Genomic DNA, 27520 nt, shown 5'->3' on the forward strand with positions numbered 1-27520 from the left:
AGTAGAAAGAACTGCGCACATGGTTTTTTGTTTAAAAAAAAAAGTGTTACTCACCAACAGATGAAATGTAAAGTGGCAACCAAAACAGGAACGTATAGCTGACCAGCTTGGCAAAGAGTAAACACAGTGAGAACTCAACCACACCCTGCAGAGAAGACGATTTTGTTACACAAGTACAAAAGACTACATGAGGAAGCTTTAGGTCCCCTTCACACAGATTTCAATGGGTGGCAGCAACATATCATTATATCTAACACCATAAAGTAGTAAACTGCACTTCCAGACAGTTTCATTTTGTTACCTTCCCAGTGTTCATGGAAGGATAAAAACCACAAAAAGTTAAGACTGGCAAACAAGCAGCTTGGAAAAATGAAAAGACTGAAAAATATACGGACATTTTATTTCAATATTATTTAATTCAAATTCATTCATGAGGTGAGGACATCGGTTGGCTTAATGCCCATCTCTGATTACCCAGCAGGCAGTTTAAGAGTCAATCACATTACTGTGGATCTGGAGTCACACATAGGCCAGACCAATTAAAGGCAGCAGTTTCTGTCCCAAAAGGACATTAGCGAACCAGATGTTTTTTTTCTGACAATCGATAATAGATTCATGACTCTTAATTCCAGAGCTTGCTTTCTTAAAAATATATTGAATTCAAATTCCAGTATCTGCCACGGCAGGATTCAAAGGAGAAAGTGAGGACTGCAGATGCTGGACATCAGAGTCGAGATTGTGGTGCTGGAAAAGGACAGCAGGTCAGGGGCATCCAAGGAGCAGGAGAATAGACATTTCGGGCATATGCCTTTCATCAGGAATGAGGGTTGTGTCGGGGCTGAGAAATAAATGGGAGGCGGGGGGGGGCGGGGGAGAGGAAAGCGAGAGGTGGATGAGGATGTTGGAGGTGATAGGTCGGGGTGGGGGCGTGTGATGGACAGGTCAGGAGAGCAGTGCCCAGTTGGAGGCTTGGAACTGGGGGGATAATGTGGGGCGGGGGGCAGGGATGAGGAAGCTGGTGAAATCCACATTTATCACATGTGGTTGCAGAGTCCCAAGGCAGAATATGAGGCGTTCCTCCTCCAGGCATCGGGTGGTAATGGTTTGGCAGTGGGGACCCAGGACCTGCCTGTCCTTGATGGAGTGAGAGGGGAGTTGAAGTGTTCAGCCACGGGACGGTGGGGTTGGTTGGTGCGGGCATCCCAGAGATATTCTCCGAAACAATCCGCAAGGCGGCATCCTGTCTCCCCGATGTAGAGGAGACCACATTGTGTGCAACAGATCCGTTAGATGACATTGGTAGAGGTACAGGTGAATTTTGATGGATGTGGAAGGGTCCCTTGGGGCTTTGTACGGAGGTGAGGGGAGTGGCATGGGTGCAGGTTTTGCACTTCCTGCAGTGGCAGGGAAAGGTGCCAGGAGTCAGGTGTGGGCCAGCAGGGGGAGTGGGGGTGGACCTGATGAGGGGGTCGTGGAGGGGATGGACTTTTCAGAATGCTGATAGGAGTGGGGAGGGACATATATCTCTGGTGGTGGGGTCTGTTTGGAGGTGGCGGAGGATGATGTGTAGTATGTGGAGGTTGGTTGGATGAAAGGTGAGGACCAGAACATTCCCTGGGTCTCTTGATTAACTGTCAAGCGATCATATCATTAGGAGACTGCAGATGCTGGAAAGTCGGAGTCGATAAAATGTGGTGCTGGAAAAAAGCACAGCAGGTCAAGCAGTATCAGAACAGCAAGAGAGTCGACGTTACAGGCTTAACCCTTCATGACGGCTGGATAAATAGTCCTGCCCGAAACGTCAACTCACCTGCTCATCTGATGCTACTTGACCTGCTGTATTTTTCTCAGCAGCACATGTTATCGATAAAACCGCTAGGCCGTTATCTACCCCTCTAAAAGAGGTTATTTAAAGTTAAAGCACTGCGGACAAATGTTCAAATCTTAGTGGTTGATGGAATTTAAATTCAAATAAAATGGAAATGGAAAGCTGGTGTCAGGAATGGCAGTTATGAAGCCATTGATGACTGTAAAAGCCCATCTGGTTATTAATGTCCTTCAGGGAAGGCAATCTGCCATTCTTACCTGGCCGAACCTACATGTGGCACAGAGTCTGGAGTTACACACTGGCTTTTGCCTGCTCTTGAAAGAGAAATAATATGGACAACACATCCTTGGCTTGCCAGCAAGGTCCACATCCATAAACAAAAATGTTTGAGCACTAAGTTTCCACTTTTATCATTTTGCTTAATTAATGTGTTGGATAATTGTTTTTTTAAAACAAAGCTTTGCTCAAGAGATGATTAAAAACAGTGCACCAACCTTTCAACTCTACACTGGCTTTTGAAAAGCATGGGCATTACAAACTTCTGTCAGAATTTAAATTACACATTGCCCAGGGTCCTGTACTCACGGGAATTTTGAGTGCTCCAAAGAAGCTAATTGCAGAAGGCTGCTCAGCGTGGGCACCAGGACAGACGATGCTGCCATTCTCAGTGACATCACTCGGGCTGGTGAAAATCTCTTCCGTGCTCCCATGGCGTAACAATGGCTCCTGCTCCTTTTGGTCCTGTGACATGAGCAAAGTTACCTCCTCAATAATTGAAACCCAGATCCAAGATGCAAAAACAACAAAAAAAAATCTCTCAGCCTTTTAAACACTCGGAACCTCAAGCAAAGCCCTGGCTGCCAGAATATGCGGGTGGGGGAGGGGGTCAAGAGTGGGGATAAAGACCTTTCCTCACACTCTGTAAAACTCCTGAATGTGAAAATAGAAGGAAGGAAGTATTGATAGATTATTGTGACAATTGTATCTGGTGGCACCTCACATACAAAGCTAAAAAACATTTAGAAGGAGGAAGATGGAAGGTAAATAGAACATTTTCACTTTTTAGACTGATCTACCAATTTGAATTTTCCCCTTTGCTCATCCTCAAACATAGGATGACAAAGACCCAATGTACAACACTACTACATGTCTGATCTGGAGACAGGATTGGAAGATCAGCAAGGACTGAGTTTGGAGCAGTGTCGGTGTCTATTGCAGTAACATTACTGAATTTCAAATGGTTAAAAAAAAAGTGATCGAGTTTCTTACATGGTGTTTGGGAGGGGTGCAACCAATATCTTCAGGGTCTGCGGAAAAGATAACAAACAGTAATTTTTGCACATGTTAATTCAGGAATATTACACAGCAATTATTAGAAGCGGTTCAATATCAGAATTTACCAATCTATAGAAGCTCTCTTTTCAAACAAAGATCTCAGATCCCCAGGCAAGGCATCACAAGTCATTCTCAGCTCCTGTGAACAAGCAATCGCCAGGAGGTCTGCAATGGGCCAGGAGGCCCTAGCACCCATTTTCTTTGGAGATTTCTCAGGTACAGGTCGAGTTTGGAAAGGGACACTTGCTTCCACCTTCCCCACAACAACCCTAGAGAAGTCCACCTGCATGTCATGTATCCATGAACCATCCGTTACAAAGGCATAGAAATATGGAAAATAGGAGTAGGCCACTGGACCCCTTGAGCCCACTCCATCATTCAGTATGATCATGGCTGATCAAGCTCAATACCCTAAATCCTGCCCTCCCCCATATCTCTTAAACATCTCATGGCTAATTTGCTTCCTTATCAAAAACACTATGTTAGTGAATTTCATAGGCTCACTAGTCTCGAGATAATGAAATTTCCCCTCATCTTTGTTCTTAAAAAGGTTTATCCCTCATCTTTAAGGTTCAGGACTCCCCCTTCATCAGGGACATCCTTCCTGCACCTAAACTGGTCTCGTCCTGTTAGAAGCCTATAAAATTCTAGGAGAACCTCCTCATCCTTCTGCACCCTAGTAAATACAATCCTAATTGACTCACTCAATCTCCATTCATGCAGTAGTCATGCCACCCCAGGAATCAATTTGGTAAACACTCATTGCACTCCTATAGCAACATCTATCCTCAGCTAGGAACACCATATTCCAGGTGTGGCTTCACCAATGCCCTGCATAACTTCAGCAAGACATCCTTGTTCATGTACTTGAAACCTATTGCTACAAAGGCCGACATGTATTGGCCTTCTCTACTGCTTGCTACACCTGCACACTTTCAGCGAATGGTACACAAGGACACCCAGGCCTCTTGAATATTCCCCTCTCCCAATTTACAAGTTATTATTCCAAATAATAATCTGCCTTAGTTTTTCTCCCAAAGTGGATAATCTCTCCTTGTTCCAGCCTGTCCAAGAATCGCACTGCAACATCTCTGCATCCTCCTCAGAGAAGGTCACTATAGTTATTGCTCATTTTCAAGTATACAAAGCAATAATTTGATATTCTCCATCTGCACCTACCCACTTGCTGTGGGCCACATAATCTTATATTGGAGGTGGAGAGGCAGAGGTAAGGTACAAGCGCAATTGAACAGCAATTCACTTGCACTCAAAATGACAAGGAAATGACTCAAAAATATTTATTTAATTATTCCCATTTGCTGCTATTCTAGCATACCACAAGAAGCAGACAAGCATACCATCTGTGACAAAAAGCAAGCACATTATCACCAAGCCAAATCACTTACATTCCACCAGAAAGAGAAAGCAGACAATCCCCATTGCTGCAATGATGGCACCAGGAACAATGAATGATAAGCCCCAGGCAGAAGACACAAAGATCCCAGCAATTAAGGAGCCCAAGATATTTCCGACCGATGTGTGAGAGTTCCAGATTCCCATGATGAAGCCTCTCCTGTCAAATTAAGTGAGGATAGGGTTAGAAAACAGAGCGGCATTTAGCTCCAATCAAAACAGCCGGGAGAATGAATTTATTGAAAGAGCTGACAATCTGGGTGCCATCTCAACATATCAAAACATGGACCTCCCCAGAGCTATACATTAATAAAGTTACACATTTCTCAAATATCCAGGTATTGAAAAGACTGTTTAGGAAAGGTTTTGGGAAGCACTTACAAAAGGGTGGTAGAGGTTTGGAACTCTCTTCCAAAAATGGCAATCGTGCTGTTGACTTTAACTTTGGAGATGGATACATTTTTGTTAAGCAAAGCTATTTAAAGGGACATTGGCAAAGACAGGTATATGGGGCTGGGTCACAGTTCAGCTGTGATCTCATCGAACAGTGGAACAGACTCAAGGGGCTGAATGGCCTACTCCTATGTTCCACATGCCTATGATTCAAGGTCTCCAGAAAACTCTCCCTATGTCATCAGTTCACTGAAAGCAAACTGCTGGAGGCCACAACATCCTCAAAGTCAGGCTTTCACTGCCACCAGGAATCACACAGGATGGGCTCGACTAGAAATCAAGAAACCACAGATTTCTGGTCAAAAGAAATGGAGTTACGGCATGTAACTTGTAGCTCTCTCTGTCTATATATATCTTAGACATGCTCTAACTGAAAGGCAGTGTGAAATATTTAGGTTCATTTGAGCCACAGTTACCTACATTCTAGTGGTTATACTCAAGGGAGAATATCAGAATTGAGGAAATCACCTAGTTAGTCTACAGGGGGGTGGAAGGAAATATTAAATAACGAGTTGGAGAAAAACAAATGCAGACAATAGTGATGGAATCCACTGCTTGTGGAAGCATTGGGTGGGGAACCTGCAGTGAGGAGGGGTCAGGCTGGAGAAAGTGAAGACTTGATTCAAGAACTGTATAGGAAATACAAGCATTGGTGTAGCCGTTTATGACCAATCAGAATGGGCCCCAGCAGGTACAGGGATGTCACAGAGGGTTCTGATGAAGACATTACTGATGAATGCACAGCATTCAGGTGAAGATCATGATTTGGTGTTCAGGTGAAGGGGAGTGGGAATTTTCCCAGAAAGAGGATGAGTTTTGAAGGACAATAGGCTTGAAATCAATGCCATTTGTGTCAAGTGCACCACCAGTAATACCATGAGATCTCCCTTTGCTGCATCTGGTATTTTGTAGTAACTACAATTTTTGGGTTAATGTGGATTTTGATTTGATAGTTAATGTATGGAGTCAAATCTTCCCCATGGTTTTGGATTGGGTCAATTTAGTCTCCAAAAAGAATTAACTTAATAACAAACTCTTCAGACAAAAAGAACAAATTTGACTCTCTTCACAAAGTCAAAGTCAATCTATTAACAAGGAATAAGAGTGGATCTTGCTCTACTATTCAATAAGGTTATGTCAGATCCGATTTAACCTCATTTCTACGTTGCTGTGTATTCCTGATAATCCAAATCTATCTTGACCTTAAAAATTTTTTTTTCGACTGAGCCTGTCCAGCTCTCAGTCATTAAGTAGCACCTTCTCCTGAGGGAGATTATCTCAGGGAGGGTGACCTCTTGGAGGATCCTAACCCTATCCCACCTTCACTAATGAACCTCGTGTGCATGCTGGCTTTCAAAGATCATTGACTGAAGGAAACATTTTCAGACCCCCTTTTCCTCTATATGGGACTTTGAAGCCACCCCTAGTCAGAGAGAGCGAGAGCGAGAGCACGCGCGAGAAAGGGAGTGCGTGAGAAAGAGAGCTCGTGAGAAAGAGATCTCTCCCAGGCTGTTTAACTAAATACATCATACTGTGCATGAAGTCACCAAGGTACTTGACTTGGGAGAGTTGGGGTGAATGAATCAAGACAGAAATGAATTACATCAAGATATATGAAGTTTTTTTTTGTTGAGTTACAACAAAGTAATTGTTCCTTTTTTGGTTAAAGCTAAGATACAGTAAAGGACTCTCCTCGTTCAATGTTGCAGCACAGGACACTCATTCAGTTTGTCTGATCAGTCTTGGCTTTTACAGGAACCATTAATTACTCTCACTTCCTTACTCATTCTCCATAGCCCAGAAAGATTTTTGGGAAGGAAGAAATTAAATGTCAGAATGATTGAATTTGACTCGCACTACCCTCGCAGATTCCAATTTGTTACGCAAGACAAAATTCACAATATCCTTAATGCTTTTGCAAATTCTATTAAATCTGTGTCCAATGATTAATGACCTACCCACCCTCCCCCACACCATCAATAGTAAGTCATTTATTATTGAAATCCTTCGTGACCTTGCACATCTCCCCCTAACCTTCTTGTTCAGTGACTATCCCAGTTTCACTAATACCTCCATTGAATTTAATTCCTCAAGTCCTTCCCTTTCCCTGCTTAATCCAGATTCAATTGTACAAATCCTCTGGAATGGTCTCGTTCCTCGAACCGGACAAGAAAGGTCAGGTTTTTCCCTTCAGAAATATTATGGTAGAGCATTCAGCCCAGCTGACCCATGCTAGTATTCTCCCGACGTCCCCAACAGTACCCTTCCACCGACACTCTCATTTGTTTGGCCGAACTGGTCCTCACCCTTAACAATTTCTCCTTCAAATCCTCCCACTTCCTCCAGACCAAAGGGGTAGCCATGGGCACACGTATGGGCCCCAGCTATGCCTGTCTCTTTGTTGGCTACGTAGAACAGTCCATCTTCCGTAATTACACTGGCACCACTCCCCACCTCTTCCTCCGCTACATTGATGACTGCATTGGTGCCACCTCGTGCTCCCGCGAGGAGGTTGAGTAATTCATCAACTTCACCAACACATTCCACCCTGACCTTAAATTTACCTGGACCATCTCTGACACCTCCCTCCCCTTCCTGGACCTCTCCATCTCCATTAATGACGACTGACTTGACACTGACATTTTTTACAAACCCACCAACTCCCACAGCTACCTGGATTACACCTCTTCCCACCCTACCTCTTGCAAAAATGCCATCCCGTATTCCCAATTCCTCCACCTCCACCATATCTGCTCCCAGGAGGACCAGTTCCACCACAGAACACACCAGATGGCCTCCTTCTTTAGAGACCACAATTTCCCTTCCCACGTGGTTAAAGATGCCCTCCAACGCATCTCGTCCACATCCCGCACCTCCACCCTCAGACCCCTCCCCCCAACCGTAACAAGGACAGAACGCGCCTGGTGCTCACCTTCCACCCTACCAACCTTCGCATAAACCAAATCATCCGCCGACATTTCTGCCACCTCCAAAAAGACCCCACCACCAGGGATATATTTCCCTCCCCACCCCTTTCCGCCTTCTGCAAAGACCGTTCCCTCCATGACTACCTGGTCAGGTCCACGCCCCCCTACAATCCACCCTCCCATCCTGGCACCTTCCCCTGCCACCGCAGGAACTGCAAAACCTATGCCCACACCTCCTCCCTCACCTCCATCCAAGGCCCTAAAGGAGCCTTCTACATCCATCAAAGTTTACCTGCACATCCACTAATATCATTTATTGTATCCGTTGCTCCCAATGCGGTCTCCTCTACATTGGGGAGACTGGACGCCTCCTAGCAGAACGCTTTAGGGAACATCTCTGGGACACCCACACCAATCAACCACACCACCCTGTGGCCCAACCTTTTATTTCTCCCCCTCCCACTCTGCCGAGGACATGGAGGTCCCTGGGCCTCCTTCACCGCTGCTCCCTCACCACCAGACACCTGGAGGAAGACTGCCTCATCTTCCGCCTCGGAACACTTCAACGCCAGGGCATCAATGTGGACTTCAACAGTTTCTTCATTTCCCCTTCCCCCACCTCACCCTAGTTCCAAGCTTCCAGCTCAGCACTGTCCCCATGACTTGTCCAGACTTGTCCTACCTGCCTACCTTCTTTTCCACCTATTCACTCCACCCTCCTCCCTGACCCATCACCTTCATCCCCCTCCCCACTCACCTATTGTACACTATGCTACTTTCTCCCCACCCCCACCCTCCTCTCACTTATCTCTCCACCCTTCAGGCTCTCTGCCTTTATTCCTGATGAAGGGCTTTTACCCAAAACGTCGATTTTACTGCTCCTTGGATGCTGCTTGAACTGCTGTGCTCTTCTAGCACCACTGATCCAGAATCTGGTTTCCAGCATCTGCAGTCATTGTTTTTACCTTTTATATTCCACACGCCTATCCTTGAACATTTCCCCTCACTTCACATAATCTGCTATTCCCTTCTCATGTTTATTTGCTTTCTCTAATGAATACAGCTCAGCTGTTCTGAGGGTTACTTTAATGTAGTCACAGATTCCACATGCTGGCTACAAAGGTAAACTGATGTCTCCAATATTCTTACAATTTATTTGTGGCCGTCTTATGTTTTGACCCCCTCATTAAAGGATTCTCCCATAAATGAGAACTTGTATATAGCCATGTACTTCCCTAACGTTTGAAAGGTCACTATGGAGGTCACTCTAAACTTCTCTTTTCCAGTTTAGAGAGTAATGTTAGTGTAGAGGTGTGTTGAAGATGCTGTAACAAACATTGACTGGCCTGGAATTTGATACAATCATTTATTGATAGCTTTTTAACAAATATAAAATGGCAACAGGTTAATCAAGTTGGACAATAGAAAAAAAGCACACATCTACGCTAGTCCAGTAGCGTTTCTACTGAATTAGCTGCAAATGAAAGACAAGTTAGCAAGGCTAGATCTCATGGAATACGGGGAGAACTAACCATTTGGATACAGAACTGGCTCAAAGGTAGAAGACAGAGGGTGGTGGTGGAGGGTTGTTTTGCAGACTGGAGGCCTGTGACTAGTGGAGTGCCACAAGGATTGGTGCTGGGTCCTCTACTTTTCGTCATTTATATAAATGATTTGGATGTGAACATAGGAGGTATAATTAGTAAGTTTACAGATGACACCAAAATTGGAGGTGGAGAGGACAGCAAAAAAAGGTTCTCTCAGTACAATGGGATCCTGATCAGATGGGCCAATGGGCTGAGGAGTGGCAGATGAAGTTTAATTTAGGTGAACGTGAATGCTGCGTTTTGGAAAAGCAGATCAGGGTAGGACTTATACACTTAATGGCAAGGTCATGGGGAGTATTGCTGAACAAAGAGACCTTGGAGTGCAGGTTCATAGGTCCTTGAAAAGTAGAGACACAGGTAGACAGGATAGTGAAGGCGGCGTTTGGTATGCTTTCCTTTATTGGTCAGTGTATTGAGTACAGGAGTTGGGAGGTCATGTTGCTGTACAGGACATTGGTTAGGCAACTGTTGGAATATTGCGTGCAATTCTGGTCTCCTTCCTATTGGAATGATGTTGTCAAGCTTGAAAGGATTCAGAAAAGATTTTCAAGGATGTTGACAGGGTTGGAGTATTTAAGCTATAGGGAGACACTGAACAGGCTGGGGCTGTTTTCCCTGGAGTGTCAGAGGCTGAGGAGTGACCTTATAGAGGTTTGTAAGATCATGAGGGGCATGGATAGGGTAAATGGACAAGGTCTTTTCCCTGGGGTGGGGGTGAAGTCCAGAACTAGAGGGGAAAGATTTAGGGTGAGGGGGAAAGATTTAAAAAAGGGACCTGAGGGGCAACCTTTTCACACAGAGGGTGGTGTGTGTACGGAATGAGCTGTCAGAGGCTGGTACAATTACAGTATTTAAAAGGCTTCTGGATGGGTATATGAATAGGAATCATTTAGAGGGATATGGGCCAAGTGCTGGCAAACAGAACTAGATTAGGTTAGGATAGGTGGTCGACATGGACAGGTTAGACTGTGCTGTTTCCATACTGTACATCTCTATGATGCTAATGACAAAGTACATTCATTATTTCAAAAGAAAAATCAAAGCAAATTAGATCAGTCGATCTGATCACAAGATATAGTGCCAAACACCATGAAATGATTAATACTCTGCAGCCTCACATGCTTGATCACACGCATGGCAATTTTTTGCAAGACCAGCAAAAGATACTCACTTCCCCTTTCCAAACCAGTTCCCGACGCAAGCAACAACAGCTGGCCACCCTGTGGTCTGTGATAAACCATTGGCGATCTGTGGAAGAGATATTAAATGAAGATCATTACAAGAAACATGTGAAGAGGACTGCATATAGGATTCAACTATTGGTGGTGAACGGAGGCAATAACAGAGGTAAATGTCAATGATTGTTGGGAAAATCCCATCTAGAGTCAGATGTATAACATGGAAAAAAACCCTTCAGTCCAACTTGTCCACATTAATCATATTCCCAAACTAAACTAGTCCCACTTTCCTGCATTTGGCCCATGTCCTGTAAACTTTTCCTATTCATGAACTTATCCAGAATGCCTTAAGTGTTGTAACTAAACCCACATCTACCAGTTCCTCTGGCAGTTCTTTCCTCACATGAGTTGTGTAAAACAAACTGCCCCTCACGTCCTTTCTCCCCTCATATGCCGCCTAGTCTTGATTTACCCCACCCTCGGGAACAAACCTGTCATTCATCTTAATTTGCACCCCATGATTTTATAAACCTTTAAAAAGGTCACCCTGCAACTTCCTATGCTCCAGTGAAAAAAAAATATTTGTCCGTCTAATTTTAAACCTCACACCCTGCATTCCTGGCAACATCCCGGTAAATCTTTTCTGAACCCTCTCCACTTTAATAAAATCCTTCCTATAGCAAGGAAACCAGAACTGCATGCAGTACTCCAGAAGAGGCCTCACCAACATCCTGCACATCCTCAATACGACATCTCAATTCCTATACTCAAAATGTCTAAGCAATGAAAGCAGTGTGCAAAATACCTTAACCATCCTGTCTACATGAGACTCAAATTTCAAAAAGGTTTATGTATCTGACCCCTAGAATGCTCTGAGCTCTCTGGCTTTTAGGAAAGGGAACCACCCTCCTTACCTAGTCTGGCCTACATGTGACTGCAGACTCTCAATAAATGTGGTTGACTCCTGACTGCTGCCTAGGCATTTATGTTACTGCATAGCCAGCAACACCCGGATCCCATGAACAAATAGAAGAAACGAACTGCTGATTGCAGCGTTTACTACAGAGATGAAACCAAACTTCTCCTGACAAAGACAACAGTAATCAACATGCTTTCTAAGTTTCGTTGCCAAAGCAACAGCCTACGGAAGCAATGAATCTTCATGCCAATTGGTACACATTGAAGATCCCAGCAACTGCGGTGCTTTGCAGCGTGAGGGAAGGTAACTCAGTTAGAGGATACTAAGTCAACTTGGGCTGAAGTCCTCAATCTCTCATGGAGTCTGTACCCCACAAACTGTTGCCTCAACAATGCAAGCTGCCATTTGTCCCTTGGAACAGGAGGAGGCCATTCAGCCCTGAGCTTTGCCAGTCAGGGAGATTGTCGCCAGTTCAAACCTTTATTTTCATATTCCCAAAATATAACACTAGATACTGTCACCCAACAAAATTTACTTCTTTGACTCAATGGTTGCTATTGAACCCAGCATCTACAGCACCTTGGAGGATGAACTTCAGATTACTACTGTCCCTTCTGATGATATTTCTCTCAGGATTTGAGGAGGAAAGAGATAGTGGAGATCACATTTTTAGGCAGAGGTTGTGTTGGTGGCGTTACAATGTGCTCCAGTACGTTACCGTGGCAGCGTGCATGTTTACACACGTCACTGGTTGCAGTTATGGATTGAACGTAGAACATTTCATTCCATTGCTTGGTTGACCTTGCTCCTAAAGTTATTGACATGTGACGGAAGGGTTTGCAGGTTGATATTCACATTGTTTGGTGAATTATAAATGTACCTCCCTTGACAATCCAGTGGGACTTAAACCTGGAGCTTCTAGCTTCGGAGCCACGTTGCTACCCACTGCTCCATATGACCCTTTGAATGCAAGTGCCTGAAGCAGAATGTCATCTCTATTTTGGTCTATTCCAAAATAAAACACAAGACCATTCTCTCCAGTTGCAGCAGAATTGCCTCTTGCAGCAATTCATTGAATCTCAGCTATTACCTCCTTGTGATCTGGCTAAAGAAGGCAACTGAGCTACTCTAAATGTAGTATATGAGAGGGAAAGGGCTCTCTACAGAGTGGGAAATAAAGTTCAATGCCCCGGCAGAGTCAGAGTCTGTGGTCAGGGTAGCTTTCTTTGCTGTAAGTTTTCATAACAACTTCTGTTGAGAGTCAGCTTTCCCTTCTATCTTGATGGACTGACATCACCAATGTTTTCATTGCAGCAAGAATCAAAAGAAAAAGTGCCCTTGGAATTGTTGCAAAGAAAAAACGAATAACTTTCACACTTCCATCCCGATCCAACCAGCATAACTGGTGCTTGCCAAGATGTTGGGTTAAGCCATTCCCTGGTGCCTTTAGCAAGGGAGGTAGAATGGAAATAAGAGAAAGGATGAGAACTTTAAACCCAGGTGAGGTTTTAAAGCCCAGCAATGGGAACATGGGACAAGGGATTAGCACAGATGATTGCTGCACCTGAACAGCTTGAGGTCATCAGTGGTTACACAGAAACAGGAGTGGGTCAGCTCAGTTGCGTTTAATGTTTTAGGTACAATCTGCAGGTAGGCACTCCAGCTGCTTCATCACATTACCCATGCACCTCTCGAGTTTTGGGATGGAACTCTCACGCAGAGCTTTTGGCTCAGAGGCACTTGTTGTTACATGCCAATTTTATAAATCATACCTCGTTCAACATTTTAAAAAGGGGGAGGCTATAAAATATTAACAGATGCATTTAGCCAAGAGGTCAGCTGATGGCTCTTAAGCCTGCAAGGCCATTATATCAGTCAACAATTCTAATGGGCATCAGAATCATCTCTCAGAATGAAGTTAGGAAATGTCCACAATGAGGGTGATAATGGTGAAATAAGTAAATAATGACCCCTGTATGTATTTATACTTGATACCTATGGAGGGGGGGGCTCCACAATCCACTGCTCCACTGACCTGTATAATCGTGTAGTACCAGATACTGTGAATGTTCCAATAAAATCCAAGCCCAAACAGTGCCGTGAATAACCCACTCAGCAACATCCCGACAGTCAGGTAATATCGTAGAGGGAGCCGCTCACCGAAAATACCACTGAAACAGAATACAGGAGGCGAGTTCAAAACCAGTCAGGATAATCAGAGATAATTTCTACACACATCAGTCCCCAAGAATCTGGTCAACTGCTTTCACAACTGAGAAAAAAAAAAACCGTAGTCTTCATTACACACAGGAATTTTAAAAAATACTGAAGCTGTATCATCTGCACTCTCCACTATAATCAGTTCTCAGGAACTCTAGTGCTGTCCCTTGTCACTTCATCCATGGATCATCTTCTCTACCCATTATGAACACAGCATGGTCAAAGGTTGGCAAAAAGGATGGTTAGCTGCTGATAAAATGCTCCTCTGTAGATCTCAGTCAACTACATCATGGGTTTATAGCCAGCAACTAGGATGTGCGACATCAGATGACCCAAGATTTGGGGGGGGGGGGCAAAGGTTAGCAATGTGACAGTGGATACAGTCAGAGAGTCACAGTGCAGAAGCAGGCTATTCAACCCATTGACTTCACACACACCCTCTGAGGACCATTCCAACCCTCCCTGCCCTATAACCCTGCATTTCCCATGGCTAACCCACCTAGCCCGCACACACAGAGGATGGAATCAAACCCAGGTCCCCCGTGCTGTGAGGCAGCAGTGCTAACCACTTCGCCACTGTGCCACCCTACGCAACATGGTGCACTCTGATTTGCAGTATTTCTATCCCTCATTAATTCCTCATCAGCTGACCCTCATGGATCAGTCAGAAATCCAGAATTCAAACCTCAAATGTGGGCTGTTGTGGTGCAGTAGTAATGTCCCTACCTCTAAGCCAGCAATGCATAAATAACATCCCCTTTCAAATCAAGTGATTTTTTTCTTCTTCAAATCTCAGTGCCATCTAACAAGTAGTCTTAACAACCCCTTGATTGCTCTGCTGAAAGATTCTCAAGCTGTGCATGGATCTGCTGGTGAAAACATTTCCTCCTGAGCATTTGCTCTTTTGGGCACTAAGATTTTTTTAAAAATAAAAAACAAACACATTTCTCATGCCATAAAACCAAACAAGAACATCACACCAAATTTTCCAAGTTGCATTTGATGAAATGTATCAAGTCGGGCACAGCAATGTACTGCAACCAATGTTACATGATACACATTGATCAATCAAATAAAGGAGACATTTTGGTGCCTATCATTCAGGACAAATGTGAAATATTGCCAGGCTGGTGAATTAAAGACAAGTTAAAGTTCAGGTTAGAGGTTCAATGAAGCTTCACTGTGCCCCAGATCTTGGTAATAGTGACACTGGATATTCAAAGCAAAAACAAAATTCAGAAGGTACACATGGTTTCAATTTCTCAAACACTGACCTGAAAAACATGCCAATAGCATAGGCTATCAGGAAGGAATTATCCAGCGCACCAAACAACATCCTGTAGTTGGGTTTATCTGAAATAAAGGGCACATGAATGAAGGAAATGAATATTCTCCTCCCTCCACCAGTTGATTATTATGGCCCCACTTTACGCAAAGCTTCTTTGGCTTCAAACCCACAGCCCTACTATCCAGAAGGGGAAAAAAAAATCTTTTAAAATAAAAAGCCAGAAGATGAGAACACCATCACCTCAGATGTTCCCCTTCAGTTTCAATTTGGAGGCAAAACTATTGACCCACAGCACTGAGTGAGTACCTTCACCTGCACCATCCTCAGACAGTACAAATTAAGAAAACATTTGGGCCTTTCCCAGTAAATTACGACTGTTTGAATGCCCCAGATTTACTTCAGCACCTGTTCTTGTCCTGACGATGGCTCGTAAGTGCTTATTACTTTTAGAAATAAATGTGGATGTCTCAAAAATCCAGCTGACAATTATGTTGGTTAGTGGGGAAAAAAAACAAAGCAAACTTGCAAAAGTCCTACGGCCCAATTCTCTTCCAGACTTGTAATCAGTTAGCAAACAGCAATTAACCCCAGTACACTTAGCTGGTAAGTCATTCTCTAAAGTTATTGAGAAAGAAAACAGCCAGAGACACTGCGCATTAAAATTGTTCTTATTATTTCTTTCTACTTAGACTCACACTGCTGTTATGTGCTTGTATGGAACATCAAGCAAACAAAACAATTTAATTTTCAATAGATTTAATTCCTAATTGCTACCCTGTGGGTGCCGAATGAATTTGTGTGTAGATGAGAACATGATCAGGGTTAGCTGCAATTTCTTATACAAGCTGTTTTCTAAATGCATGCACAAAGACAGGTCTCTTAAGAAAATGCGGATATATACATTATACTCTCTTCATTAAAAAAGGGTCAAATGCAACAGTAGACAACTGGTCTACATAGACTTGGACATGATTTCAGCATATATGATGGCAGAGGGGGCCTTTGGTGGCCTGGCATAAGGCCATGTCCAACTGTCTCAGACAAAAAAAGACTTACATTTTCCAAGTCGTGTTCTCAACATTTAAGGTTTCAGATTGGTTGCTGCAAAGTACAGGACAAAAACAAGTTTCTTTGGAGACGTCACTCCAAAACTGTCCCTTGGAAACAGGAAGTCTATTTTAGAAACTTGATATTTTGGCTAGGTGCAGACAGATAAGTGAGAAATATTTAACTTTATGGAAAACGCTCAGGACTTCAATTATGCAACATCAAGTTGTTGTAATTAATGTGGGTGCTTTGCCACGTGCGATTTGCTGGGCTTCAATAACAGACAGGGGTTTGAAGTTGGCTGAGCTTGACAGATGAGTCAGTGTTAGTGTGACAATGTGTGCCTTTTATCCTGCAAATAAAAAACACTGGCCACGTCTTCAAGAATCAATGTGACATTGAAAGGGAAGCAAATGAGAAAAGTCAAATTAGAACCAAACTAATTGCACAGACCGATAAAATAATTTGCCTTTTGGCTTCTAGCCTGAGTCACAATCTGTATATTCAACTACTAACCAAAAGTTAGTAAGCAGAATGACTTATTCCAGCAAACCAGATTAAAAAAAAATTGGCAAGCAATTCTTTCATCACAAAGGTCTCTCTTTATCAGCCTGATGTTAGGATTGCTGTGGTCTGGCACAGGGTGCAGGATCTATTTACAGGCATGCATTTTGACATTGAACTATAGACTTACGCACCAGACACAGTACTAAGAATAGCAATGCCTCCCACTCATGAACACTGGGGAGTATGCACGTGTGTAATGAACAGAAAAGGTGGCGGTGTGGGACACCTCCATTCTGTGCACAAGCAGGACCCTGACCTTCCCTTAGCCGGTCATTTTAACCCAGTGCTCTGCTCACATGCCCACGTCTGTCCTTAGCATGCTGCAGTGTTCCAGTAGTTCACAGCGCAAACTGCAGGAACAACATCTCATCTTCAAATTGGGCACATCTCAGCCTTCTGGCCCTAATATTCAGTTCAACACCTTCAAAATGTGAACCATCTCTTTCATCTTATCAAGTGCCCCCATCCTAGTTACGGTCCTTTCATGTCTGGCAGGAGACACCATTGGTCTGTCATTCTCACATTGCGATACCTTAATCTAAACTATCAACATCTTTTCTACACCCACTATCCCCACTGCCCCCCACTCCGAACTTTTGCATAAATGCTGTCACCTCTATACTTCATGTCAGCTCTGATGAGGAGTCATCTAAACTCGAAGAGTTAGCTTGTTTTCTGTCCATGGATGCTGTCTGACCCGCTGTGATCTCCAGCGTTTGTAGTTTTCAGAAGACAATGTTGTGCTGCAACGCATAGTCAAACAAAAAACAGCCCAGACACTCTCTCCAACCAGGCCCTCCCCTGTCCTGTGCTTGGTTGGTTTGATGGAGCCTTGACAGAGCTGAGAATAACCTGGCCAATGGCAAAGATTAAACTCCATGGGTTAAAAAGTGCCATGACAAAGACTACAGAGATTTTAAAAAAATTGTGAAGCAACACTTTCCTGGCAGTATTTCCAGAAATTACTCAGGTGTGCTGTCACCAAGTGATGACCAACACAAGCAGCAGTATCCAGGCCTGACCACCTTTATCCCTCACCAACTAAACTAGCAGCAATACTGGATACGCCTCAAATGGCCTCATGTTCTAATAGGTTGCATCCACAACATTCCCTGAAGTTGTGCTAGATTCAACTCGTTAGTACAATTTAATCCAAACTAGTTTTAGAATGTCTAAAGCAAATTTGGTGTGGTAATGCAACAGAGAGGATGGGGAAAAGGGACAAAACGTCAAATAGCTTATTGAGCGAACACTCAGCATTTTTCGGAATGGGCAGATAAGTGCACTTTTAGCTAAGTGGATAGCTGACCACAATTGAAATGGATTAAAAAAAAAAGTGTTCTGGACAGTCACTGGACTGGAAACCTTGACTCTGCTTTCTCTCTGCACAGATGCTGCCTGACCTACAGAGTTTCTCCAGCATTTTCTGTTTTTGTTTTAGATAACTGGATCAGAGGCTCAAATTCACTCTGAAAGTTGGGAAATTGAACAAGTTCTGGGCCAGTACAAGCACAACCACAACCACGAAGGTTGTTGGACATCAATACTAAAGTGAAACTGGATCACTGCTGCAAGGGGGATCAAACAAGGAAAAGAAAATGAAGTGAGAGAGAGACAGATAGATAGAAGCAGAGACTGGTGTTTCTCATACAACCAAGGTGAGATAGAAGGGCCATTTTGCTTTTTATCCATGAGATAGCAAGAGCAGACATTCTTACCAAATGGAGCCCAGTCACACCATGTGTCATTGTCATGGTGACTCGTGTTTCCATGGCCACCAGCTCCTGAACAGTTCTTGTGAAGTTCACTCTGGGAGGAGGAAATAAATGAAAGCTCCCATTAGCATTTATAAAACGGAGAAAAAAAAAGCCACGACCTGATGATATCAAAACGGCAGAGTCAGCTGGAGGGATGAATTACTTACTCCTGCACAAACCCCTTCAAAAACAACAAAAAAATGCACCTTATTAAAGTCACTCAGGATCTTCAGCACTTTGACCAAATCAACCCTCACTCTAAACTCCACAGGAAACAAGTCCTGTCTGCCCAAACTATCCTTGTAAGATAACCCATTCATTCCAACTATCAATTTAGCAAATCTCCTCCGCACCACTTCCAATTTATTTAAGATTTGGAGATGCCAGTGTTGGACTGGGGTGAACAAAGTTAAAAATCACACAACACCAGGTTATAGTCCAACAGGTTTAATTGGAAGCACACTAGCTTTCGGAGCGACACTCCTTCATCAGGTGATTGTCACAATCACCTGATGAAGGAGCGTCGCTCCGAAAGCTAGTGTGCTTCCAATTAAAGCTGTTGGACTATAACCTGGTGTTGTGTGATTTTTAATAATTTATTTAAGGAAGTCTGTAAATACATATGGCAGCAGCAAGGTAGACAGCAATCGGCTCCTGGTCACCATGCAGCAGAACCAGCCACATCCATACCTGCCCTTATAGTCTTCAATCATTTTCTTGGTACCGTTGCTTCCACAGGTTTTTTTTTGAGGAGTTCAGTGATGCTTGGGTTCAGACACCACAGGAGTGAGACACTAAACAAGGAGCCAGATTCAGGATCCCACAGGGACCACCGCAGGACACAGCTTGGACATGGTCATAGGAGTAGCAGGAGTGGAACCCTGAACTGGGAGCCCACCACCAGGCCCCTGTGGGGGTCCAGGCCCACGGCCAACTCTAACTCAGTCACAAGAGCAGCAATGGTGGTGATGGAGCCCAGTTCCAGGACCTGGCCGATGTCCAGTGTTGGAAGGGAGAGTCAAAAGGGATCACGGCCCAGTAGGCGAATGGGAGCTGAGCCCTTGGACAGGCACCAGCCGGACAAATTGCTCATTTCTCCCTTTTATTTAGAAATTAAGATAGCACTCATGAATGGTGACTCTATGTACTTTTCATTATATTCTGTTACAAGGAACAACAAATCTAAATCTACACAGAGTATTGCAAATGAGATCTCACCAATGCCCTGCAATGACTGAACCCTAATGTCCTTACATTTAATATTCAATTTCTCTTGAAGGACAGCATTCTATTCAAAACCTTGATTACTTACTGCACCTGCATGTTAATGTGAGACTTCGGCACCACAATACCTAGGTCCCTCAGCACATCAGAATTCTACAGTGGTTCTGTTTAAGTAATATACTGATTTATTTCTTCCGGCCAACGTGAAGAACATTCCCATTTTCCCCACATTATATTCCATCTACCACATGTTTGCTCACTTACTCAGCTATTTACAAGTTCAAGGCCAAGTCACGGGACATGGTCCTAATGTGCTCAATCCTTTTACCATTCCCCCTGAAAGTAAGTCAGTGTCTTTATGTTTTAGCTCTCAGGCATCAGCAAGCATCATTCTAGTTTGCAAGAGAATTTTTTGCAAAAACACAGAACAGACTGATTTTTTTTTTAAATTCTAAGCAGCATCAGCATCAAGACCAGAACTACAGCGCAACCTTAGTCATCCTTAATGTGATGAGCAAACCTTCTTGAAATGCTGCAGTGGGAGAAGCTGCCTTCTTGAGTTACAGTAGACCATGTGGTGAAAGGTACCCACACGGTACTGTTAGGTGGGGTGTTTGAGGATTCATAATTCCTTGAAGGTGGAGTCACAGGGTGGTGAGGGCAGCGTTTGGTACACTTGCCTTTATTGATCAGTGCATTGTGTACAAGAGTAGTGACGTTTTGTTGGGGCTATACAGGACATTGGTTAGGTCACTGTTGGAATACTGCATTCAAATTGGATTTGGAGATGCCGTTGTTGGACTGGGGTGTACTAAGTTAAAAATCACAATACCAGGTTATAGTCCAACAGGTTTAATTGGAAGCACTAGCTTTTCTAGTCTCCCTGCTATAGGAAACTTGAAAGGGTTCAGAAAAGATTTACAACGATGTTGCCAGGGATTGGAGGGTTTGAGCTATAGGGAGAGGCTGAATAGGCTGGGGCTGTTCTCCCAGGAGTGTTGGTGGCTGACAGGCGACATTATAAAGGCTTGCAAGGCCATGAGGGTCATGGATAGAGTGAATAGCTCCACAGGGTAGGGGAGCCCAAAAATTAGAGGGCATAGGTTTAAAGATGAGGGGAAAAAAAAAAGATGTAAAATTGATCTAAGGGGCAACTTTTTCATGCAGAGGGTGCTGCCTGTATAGGATGAGGTTGGTACAATTGCAACATTTAAAATGCTTCTGGATGGGTACATGAATAGGAAGGGTTTGGAGAGACATGGGCCAAATGCTGGTAAATGAGATGAGAAAGGGTTAGGATATCTGGTCGGCATGGATGAGTTGGACTGAGGGTCTGTTTCCATGATGTACATCTCTGACTGTTTTTAATGACCCAAATGACTGAAGGAATGTGGATTACTGTCATTTGGAGGGGAAAATTGGATCAGAGTTTTGTTTCTATGCATTTTCTTCCCTTGGTCTTTGAGTGAGTTGTGAGCAACCATGGATATGAAGGAATGAATGAATCATAAAGAGCGAGCTTTTAACAAGCACTGGAGAAAAGTAGTAAAATAATTGCAGCAGATAATTTTAGAAACACAAGGAGGAAACCAGTCACCAGCTAGATAACCAAATGGTCTATTTGTGCACTGCTACTTTTAAAAAAAATTAGATGATGATTTCACAGCTAAAATTAAGTGGACCTTTCTACAATTCTAAACCAGGACTGGTGTAGTCAAATGAACACACACATTATGTCAATAGGCAAAGTAGAATTTTTGTTTTATGTAAAGCTCTACTTAGAAGTTTTAAGCATGCAAATTAGAAACAAGTTTGCCTTTTTAGAACAGCAACACCACTTGCTGAATGGAAATCTTAATCAGAGCTTCTCTGGTGGAATATATAAATAAGAGTCTGAAAAACCAATGGAGTATAATTACAGAGCAAAAGAAAAATTCTTAAATTTCTTCTGTTTCAAGCATACTGCTGAGAATTTTCAACCTAAGTATACGTGTACATGAAGCCAACTAGAAAGGTGGCAAAAAGTCCAGTTGACACATTTAACCTACCTGCTCAGAGAGGTTATTAAACACCCCAGGAGCAGGTGGGACTTGAACTTGGGCCTCCTGGACCAAAGGCAGGGACATTACCACTGTGCCACAAGAGCTCTACGTTCATTTTATACAAAATGTTTACATATACATACACATACACCTTCACGACATCTTGAAATCTGTAAATGACCAACTACATTAGATACTTTTGAAATAGTGTTGGTTGTTATGGAGTTGGTAGTCAATTTGAACTACAGTTAAATCTTCTCATGCTGATCAAAGAAAAAAAATGCTGGTTGGGATTCTGAGAGATGTTCTCCCACCTCCCCTATTACTTTGATGAATGCCATAAACCAAGACAAATTTTGGCTCAACATCTCAGCTGAAGGCATGTACTTCTGGCAGAGCTCTCTTAGACCACACTAAACGGGTCAGTGTGGATTGCATCTCAGCTCCAGGGATAGGGGTTAAAGTCTGGGTGACCAAAGCCAACAGCAGTAAGAACATACAGCAATCAAAAGAGAAAAACAAATACTATTCAGGCATGTGTAGTTCAGAAGTTAGATGCTGGAGTATTGAACATAGTGGGTCATACCCTCAGTTTTAAGCAGTTTGGCTTAGACAGGGGGGTGGTGGTGGGAGGGGTGCAGAATTTAATAGAACAAAAATGGATTGCAACATTTCTGGGAGTGCACTTCAGAAAACAGCAATTTCACCTCCTCCACACGAGCCTCCACTAAGTTACTGCCTCTCATTCAGAGGTCTGTAAGAGATGGGCCGAGCTGTCAGCATTAACTCGGATTCGCACTGTCATCCGAGATTGTCAAGTGTGGTCACTCCCTGAATATTATAATTCAGAGAAAATATGTACAGAGTTCTGAGGATGGGTCACTCGACCCAAAACATTCACCTGATTTCTCTCCACAAATGCTGCCAGATCTGAATTTTTCCAGCAATTTCTAATTTCGTTCCAGCATAATAACACCCTTCCTAACAGATTAAGAGAGAATCAGAGCCAAGCATTCTGGATTGGTACACATAGGTCTGACTGAGTCTGTTAACTAGCTGGAGTGCCACTGATTTCCAGAAGCTTCTATTAGTGATCAAGTCATTGCTCTCCCCAATCCTTCCGTTTACCAGATACAGCACTCTTTTCAACTGCCCTGTACTTAATGCAATTTAAAAGAATGATTGGTGACCTTACTGGAACTATACTTTAGGGGACTTGACAGATTATGGAGACGTTGCTTTGCCTTGTGGGAACATCTAAGGCCAGGCAGCATACTTTCAGAATAAGGAGTTGCACATTTAAGACAGAGGAATTTCTACTGAGGTCAGTGGATCTATGAAAGTCTTTACCACAGAGGGTGTTCAAAGCTGGATTAAAGGAAAGGGTACAGCTCGCAGAAAGAAGAAGGTAGTACACAGAACAGCTACAGCTGATGATAAAAAATTGCAAAGCTGTCTGAAGAAACTGGCAGTAAATAATATTGCTAGAATTGAGGAGGTACCTTCTGTGCATTTTTACTAAATTATTTGATCACTTAATCTATTGTAAACATTTCTGCACATCTTTTCAGATCTATTTGGGACTTGGATTTGCTAATAGAAACGGTTTTCAATTTTAGTCTATTGTGAGAGACATGATCCTATTTTAGTTACGTTTCTACATTTTTGCTTCCCAGCATCACAGTGGATGTGTGCAATTACATTGGGCACTTTTTTGCCATCCGAATTTCTTTTGAAAGTTGTAGTCTGGCTCTTATTTAAACTTTTAAATACAGATTGGTGCTACAGTGTTGCACAGTTCATTCTCTTGCTTTGCTAAGTAGACTGTTAGTCAGAGCAGTACAAATACAAATTGATCAGTGCTATGGTTCCTAATCCTAATATTTGTGCAATAACTGCAATTGAAAAATATGGACCTGTTGATATTGGATGCAAGTAACATTTTTTGTCGTACTATTGACGCCTAACATGAAGCCTTATTATCTGATCTTGAGCATGACCAGTTAGTCTGGATGATGGAGACTGCTGACATTGAACTATACAACCAAGTGGGTCTTTGTTTTAGGGATGAAAATTTAAACAGCCATGTTCATGAGCTAATTCCCCTGAGAAACCCATTTGAATTTGCTGTTAAATAGTATATTGAAAATATTTTATATTCAGATGAATGACACACCTTATGAATATTTTTAATTTGTGCCAAACAGGTGAATATGATTAAGGATGATGGTCAGGTCATTCACTTCAATAATCCTAAAGTGCAGGCTTCATTATCTGCCAATACTTTTGCTATTACTGGCCATGGTGAGACAAAACAGATCACAGAAATGCTTCCGGGCATCCTGAGCCAGCTTGGAGCTGACAGTCTAACAAGTCTTAGAAAGTTAGCTGAACAGTTGCCTTGGCAAGGTATGATTAAGATCTTTTGCGTAATTGTAATTCTTTTTTCAACTAGGAGCGGGAATCCGGAAGTCGTCAACAGAGGCTTCTGGGAAGGTAAGAAGTTTGAGTGGAGAAGGAACCTGAGACACTACACGTGTAGTGTCTCCCACCCTCCCTCCTCCGCTAACCTAAAAAAAGGACTCAGTCGGCTGAACAGGTAAGCTACTTAGTGTTCTTGTTTTGGAGACCAAGTGTAGAGTTATGGCAGCGCAGGCAGTGGAATGTTCCTCCTGCAGGATGTTTGAGGTAGGGGTGACCACCGATGCTCCTGCCGACTTCACCTGCAGGAAGTGCAGCCAGCTCCAGCTCCTCACAGACCGCGTTAGGGAACTGGAGCTGGAGTTGGATGAACTGAGGATTATTCGAGAGGCTGAGAGAGTGATAGAAGCTACAGGGACATAGTTACGCCAGAGAACAGAGGTAGCTGGGTAACAGCTAGAGGTGGGAAGGGGAGGAAGCAGGCAGTGCAGGGATCCCCTGTGGTCGTTCCCCTCAACAATAAGTATACCGCTTTGGATACTGTTGTTGGCGGGGGGGGGGGGGGGGGGGGGGGGCTAGCAGGGGTAAGCTGCAGTGACCGGGTCTCTGGCACGAGGTCCGGCTCTGAGGCCCAAAAGGGAAAGGGGGAGAGGAGGAGAGTGCTAGTTATAGGAGACTCTATAGTTAGAGGGACAGACAGGCGGTTCTGTGGACATGGGCGAGACTCTCGGATGGTTTGGTGCCTCCCGGGTGCCAGGGTCAGAGACGTCTCGGACCGTGTCTTCAGAATCCTTAAGGGGGAGGGTGTGCAGCCAGAAGTTGTGGTGCACATTGGCACCAATGACATAGCTAGGAAGAGGGGTGGGGAGGTCATTCAGGAGCTCAGGGAGTTAGGCTGAAAGCTAAAAGCTAGGACGGACAGAGTCGTCATCTCTGGGTTGTTGCCGGTGCCACGTGACAGTGGGGCAAGGAATAGGGAAAGAATGCAGTTGAACACGTGGCTGCAAGGATGGTGTGGGAGGGAGGGCTTCAGGTATTTGGACAATTGGACTGCATTCTGGGGAAGGTGGGACCTGTACAAGCAGGACGGGTTGCACCTGAACCAGAAGGGCACCAATATCCTGGGAGGTAGGTTTGCTAGCACTTTTTGGTGGGGTTTAAACTAATTTGGTAGGGGGATGGGATCCGGACTTGTAAAACAGCAAGTAGGTTAGCTGTTTTTCAGGATGTCCAAGAATGTAGGGAGGCTGTGGAGAAGGGAGCACTGACAGGGAATACTTGCGGACACAGAGATGGGCTCAAGTGTGTATACTTCAACGCAAGGAGTATCAGAAATAAGGTGGGTGAACTTAAGGCGTGGATTGGTACTTGGGACTACGATGTTGTGGCCATCACGGAAATGTGGATAGAATGGTTGTTGGAGGTTCTTGGTTACAGATGTTTCAGTAAGATTAGGTAGTATGGGCTGAAGTCAGAAGTAGGAAAGCAGTCACCTGTGGTTGGGTTTTTACTATAGGCCCCCCAATAGCAGCAGAGATGTAGAGAAACAGATTGGGAAACAGATTTTGGAAAGGTGCAGAAGCCACAGGGTAGTAGTCTTGGGTGATTTCAACTTCCCAAATATTGATTGGAAGCTCAAGTAGATTGGACGGGGCGGTGGTTGTGCAGTGTGTCCAGGAAGCTTTTCTAACTCAGTATGTAGATTGTCCGATCAGAGGGCAGGCCATATTGGATTTGGTACTTGGTAACGAACCGGGACAATTGATGGGCTTGTTATTGGGTGAGCATTTGGTGATGGTGACCAAAATTCTGTGACTTTCACCTTGTTATGGAGAGAGATAGGTGCGTGCAAAGGGCAGTTTTTACAATTTTGGGAAGGGTAAATATGATGCTGCAAGACAGGATCTGAGGAGCATAAATTGGAAGCACAGGCTGTCAGGGAAGGATGTCGTTGAAATGTGGAACTTTTTCAAGGAACATACGACGTGTCCTTGATATGTATGTACCTGACAGGCAGGAAAGAGATGGTTGTGTTAGGGAACCTTGGTTGACGAGGGAGGTTGAATGTCTTGTAAGGAGGAAGGAGGCTTACATAAGGTTGAGGAAACAAGGTTCAGACAGAGCGTTGGAGGGATACCGAATAGCCAGGAGGGAGCTGAAGAAAGGGATTAGGAGAGCTAAGAGAGGGCATGAAAAATCTTTGGCGGGTAGGATCAAGGATAACCCCAAGGCCTTTTATGCGTATGTGAGAAACATGAGAATGATGAGAACGAGGGTAGGTCCGATCAAGGACAGTAGTGGGAGACTGTGTATTGAGTCGGAAGAGATAGGAGAGGTCTTGAATGAGTACGTTTCTTCAGTATTTACAAATGAGAGGGACCGTATTGTTGAAGAGGAGAGTATGAAACGGACTGGTAAGCTAGAGGAGATACTTGTTAGGAAGGAAGATGTGTTGGGCATTTTGAAAAACTTGAGGATAGACAAGTCCCCCGGGCCTGACGGGATATATCCTAGGATTATGTGGGAAGCAAGAGAGGAAATTGCAGAACCGTTGGCAATGATCTTTTTGTCTTCATTGTCAATGGGGGTGGTACCAGGGGACTGGAGAGTGGCGAATGTTGTGCCCCTGTTCAAAAAAAGGAATAGGGATAACCCCGGGAATTACAGGCCAGTTAGTCTTACTTTCTATTTGGCAAAGTAATGGAAAGGGTGCTGAGGGATAGGATTTATGAGTATCTGGAAAGACACTGCTTGATTAGGGACAGCCAGCACGGATTTGAGAGGGGTAGGTCTTGCCTTACAAGTCTTATTGAATTCTTTGAGGAGGTGACCAAGCATGTGGATGAGGGTAGAGCAGTGGATGTAGTGTACATGGATTTTAGTAAGGCATTTGATAAGGTTCCCCATGGTAGGCTTATGCGGAAAGTCAGGAGGCATGGGATAGTGGGAAGTTTGGCCAGTTGAATAGACAACTGGCTAACCGGTCGAAGTCAGAGAGTGGTTGTAAATGGTAAATATTCAGCCTAGAGCCCAGTTACAAGTGGAGTTCCGCAGGGATCAGTTCTGGGTCCTCTGCTGTTTGTAATTTTTATTAATGACTTGGAAGAGGGAGTTGAACGGTGGGTCAGCAAATTTGCAGATGATACGAAGATTGGTGGAGTTGTGGATAGTGAGGAGGGCTGTTGTCGGCTGCAAAGAGACTTAGATATGATGCAGAGCTGGACTGAGGAGTGGCAGATGGAGTGCAACCCTGTCAAGTGTGAGGTTGTCCACTTTGGAAGACAAATAAGAATG

General features: G+C 43.8%; 1 protein-coding gene across 1 annotated transcript in view; it reads right to left on the minus strand.

Moving 5' to 3' along the window:
• LOC122540727 (glucose-6-phosphate exchanger SLC37A2) overlaps nt 1–27520 on the minus strand; it is a 75968-nt gene that overhangs the window by 16506 nt on the left and 31942 nt on the right. The window contains exons 3-10 of the mRNA XM_043676863.2: nt 18501–18591; nt 15155–15233; nt 13696–13831; nt 10735–10811; nt 4570–4736; nt 3098–3135; nt 2414–2569; nt 55–145 (exon numbers count right to left, since the gene is read on the minus strand). Coding sequence (XP_043532798.1) covers nt 55–145; nt 2414–2569; nt 3098–3135; nt 4570–4736; nt 10735–10811; nt 13696–13831; nt 15155–15233; nt 18501–18591 — 835 coding nt within the window. The remainder of the gene's footprint in view (nt 1–54; nt 146–2413; nt 2570–3097; nt 3136–4569; nt 4737–10734; nt 10812–13695; nt 13832–15154; nt 15234–18500; nt 18592–27520) is intronic.

This window comes from Chiloscyllium plagiosum, unplaced genomic scaffold (assembly GCF_037043375.1).
Source record: "Chiloscyllium plagiosum isolate Xiang-an unplaced genomic scaffold, Cpla_swu_hap1 HiC_scaffold_29, whole genome shotgun sequence".
NCBI classification, from domain to species: domain Eukaryota; kingdom Metazoa; phylum Chordata; class Chondrichthyes; order Orectolobiformes; family Hemiscylliidae; genus Chiloscyllium; species Chiloscyllium plagiosum.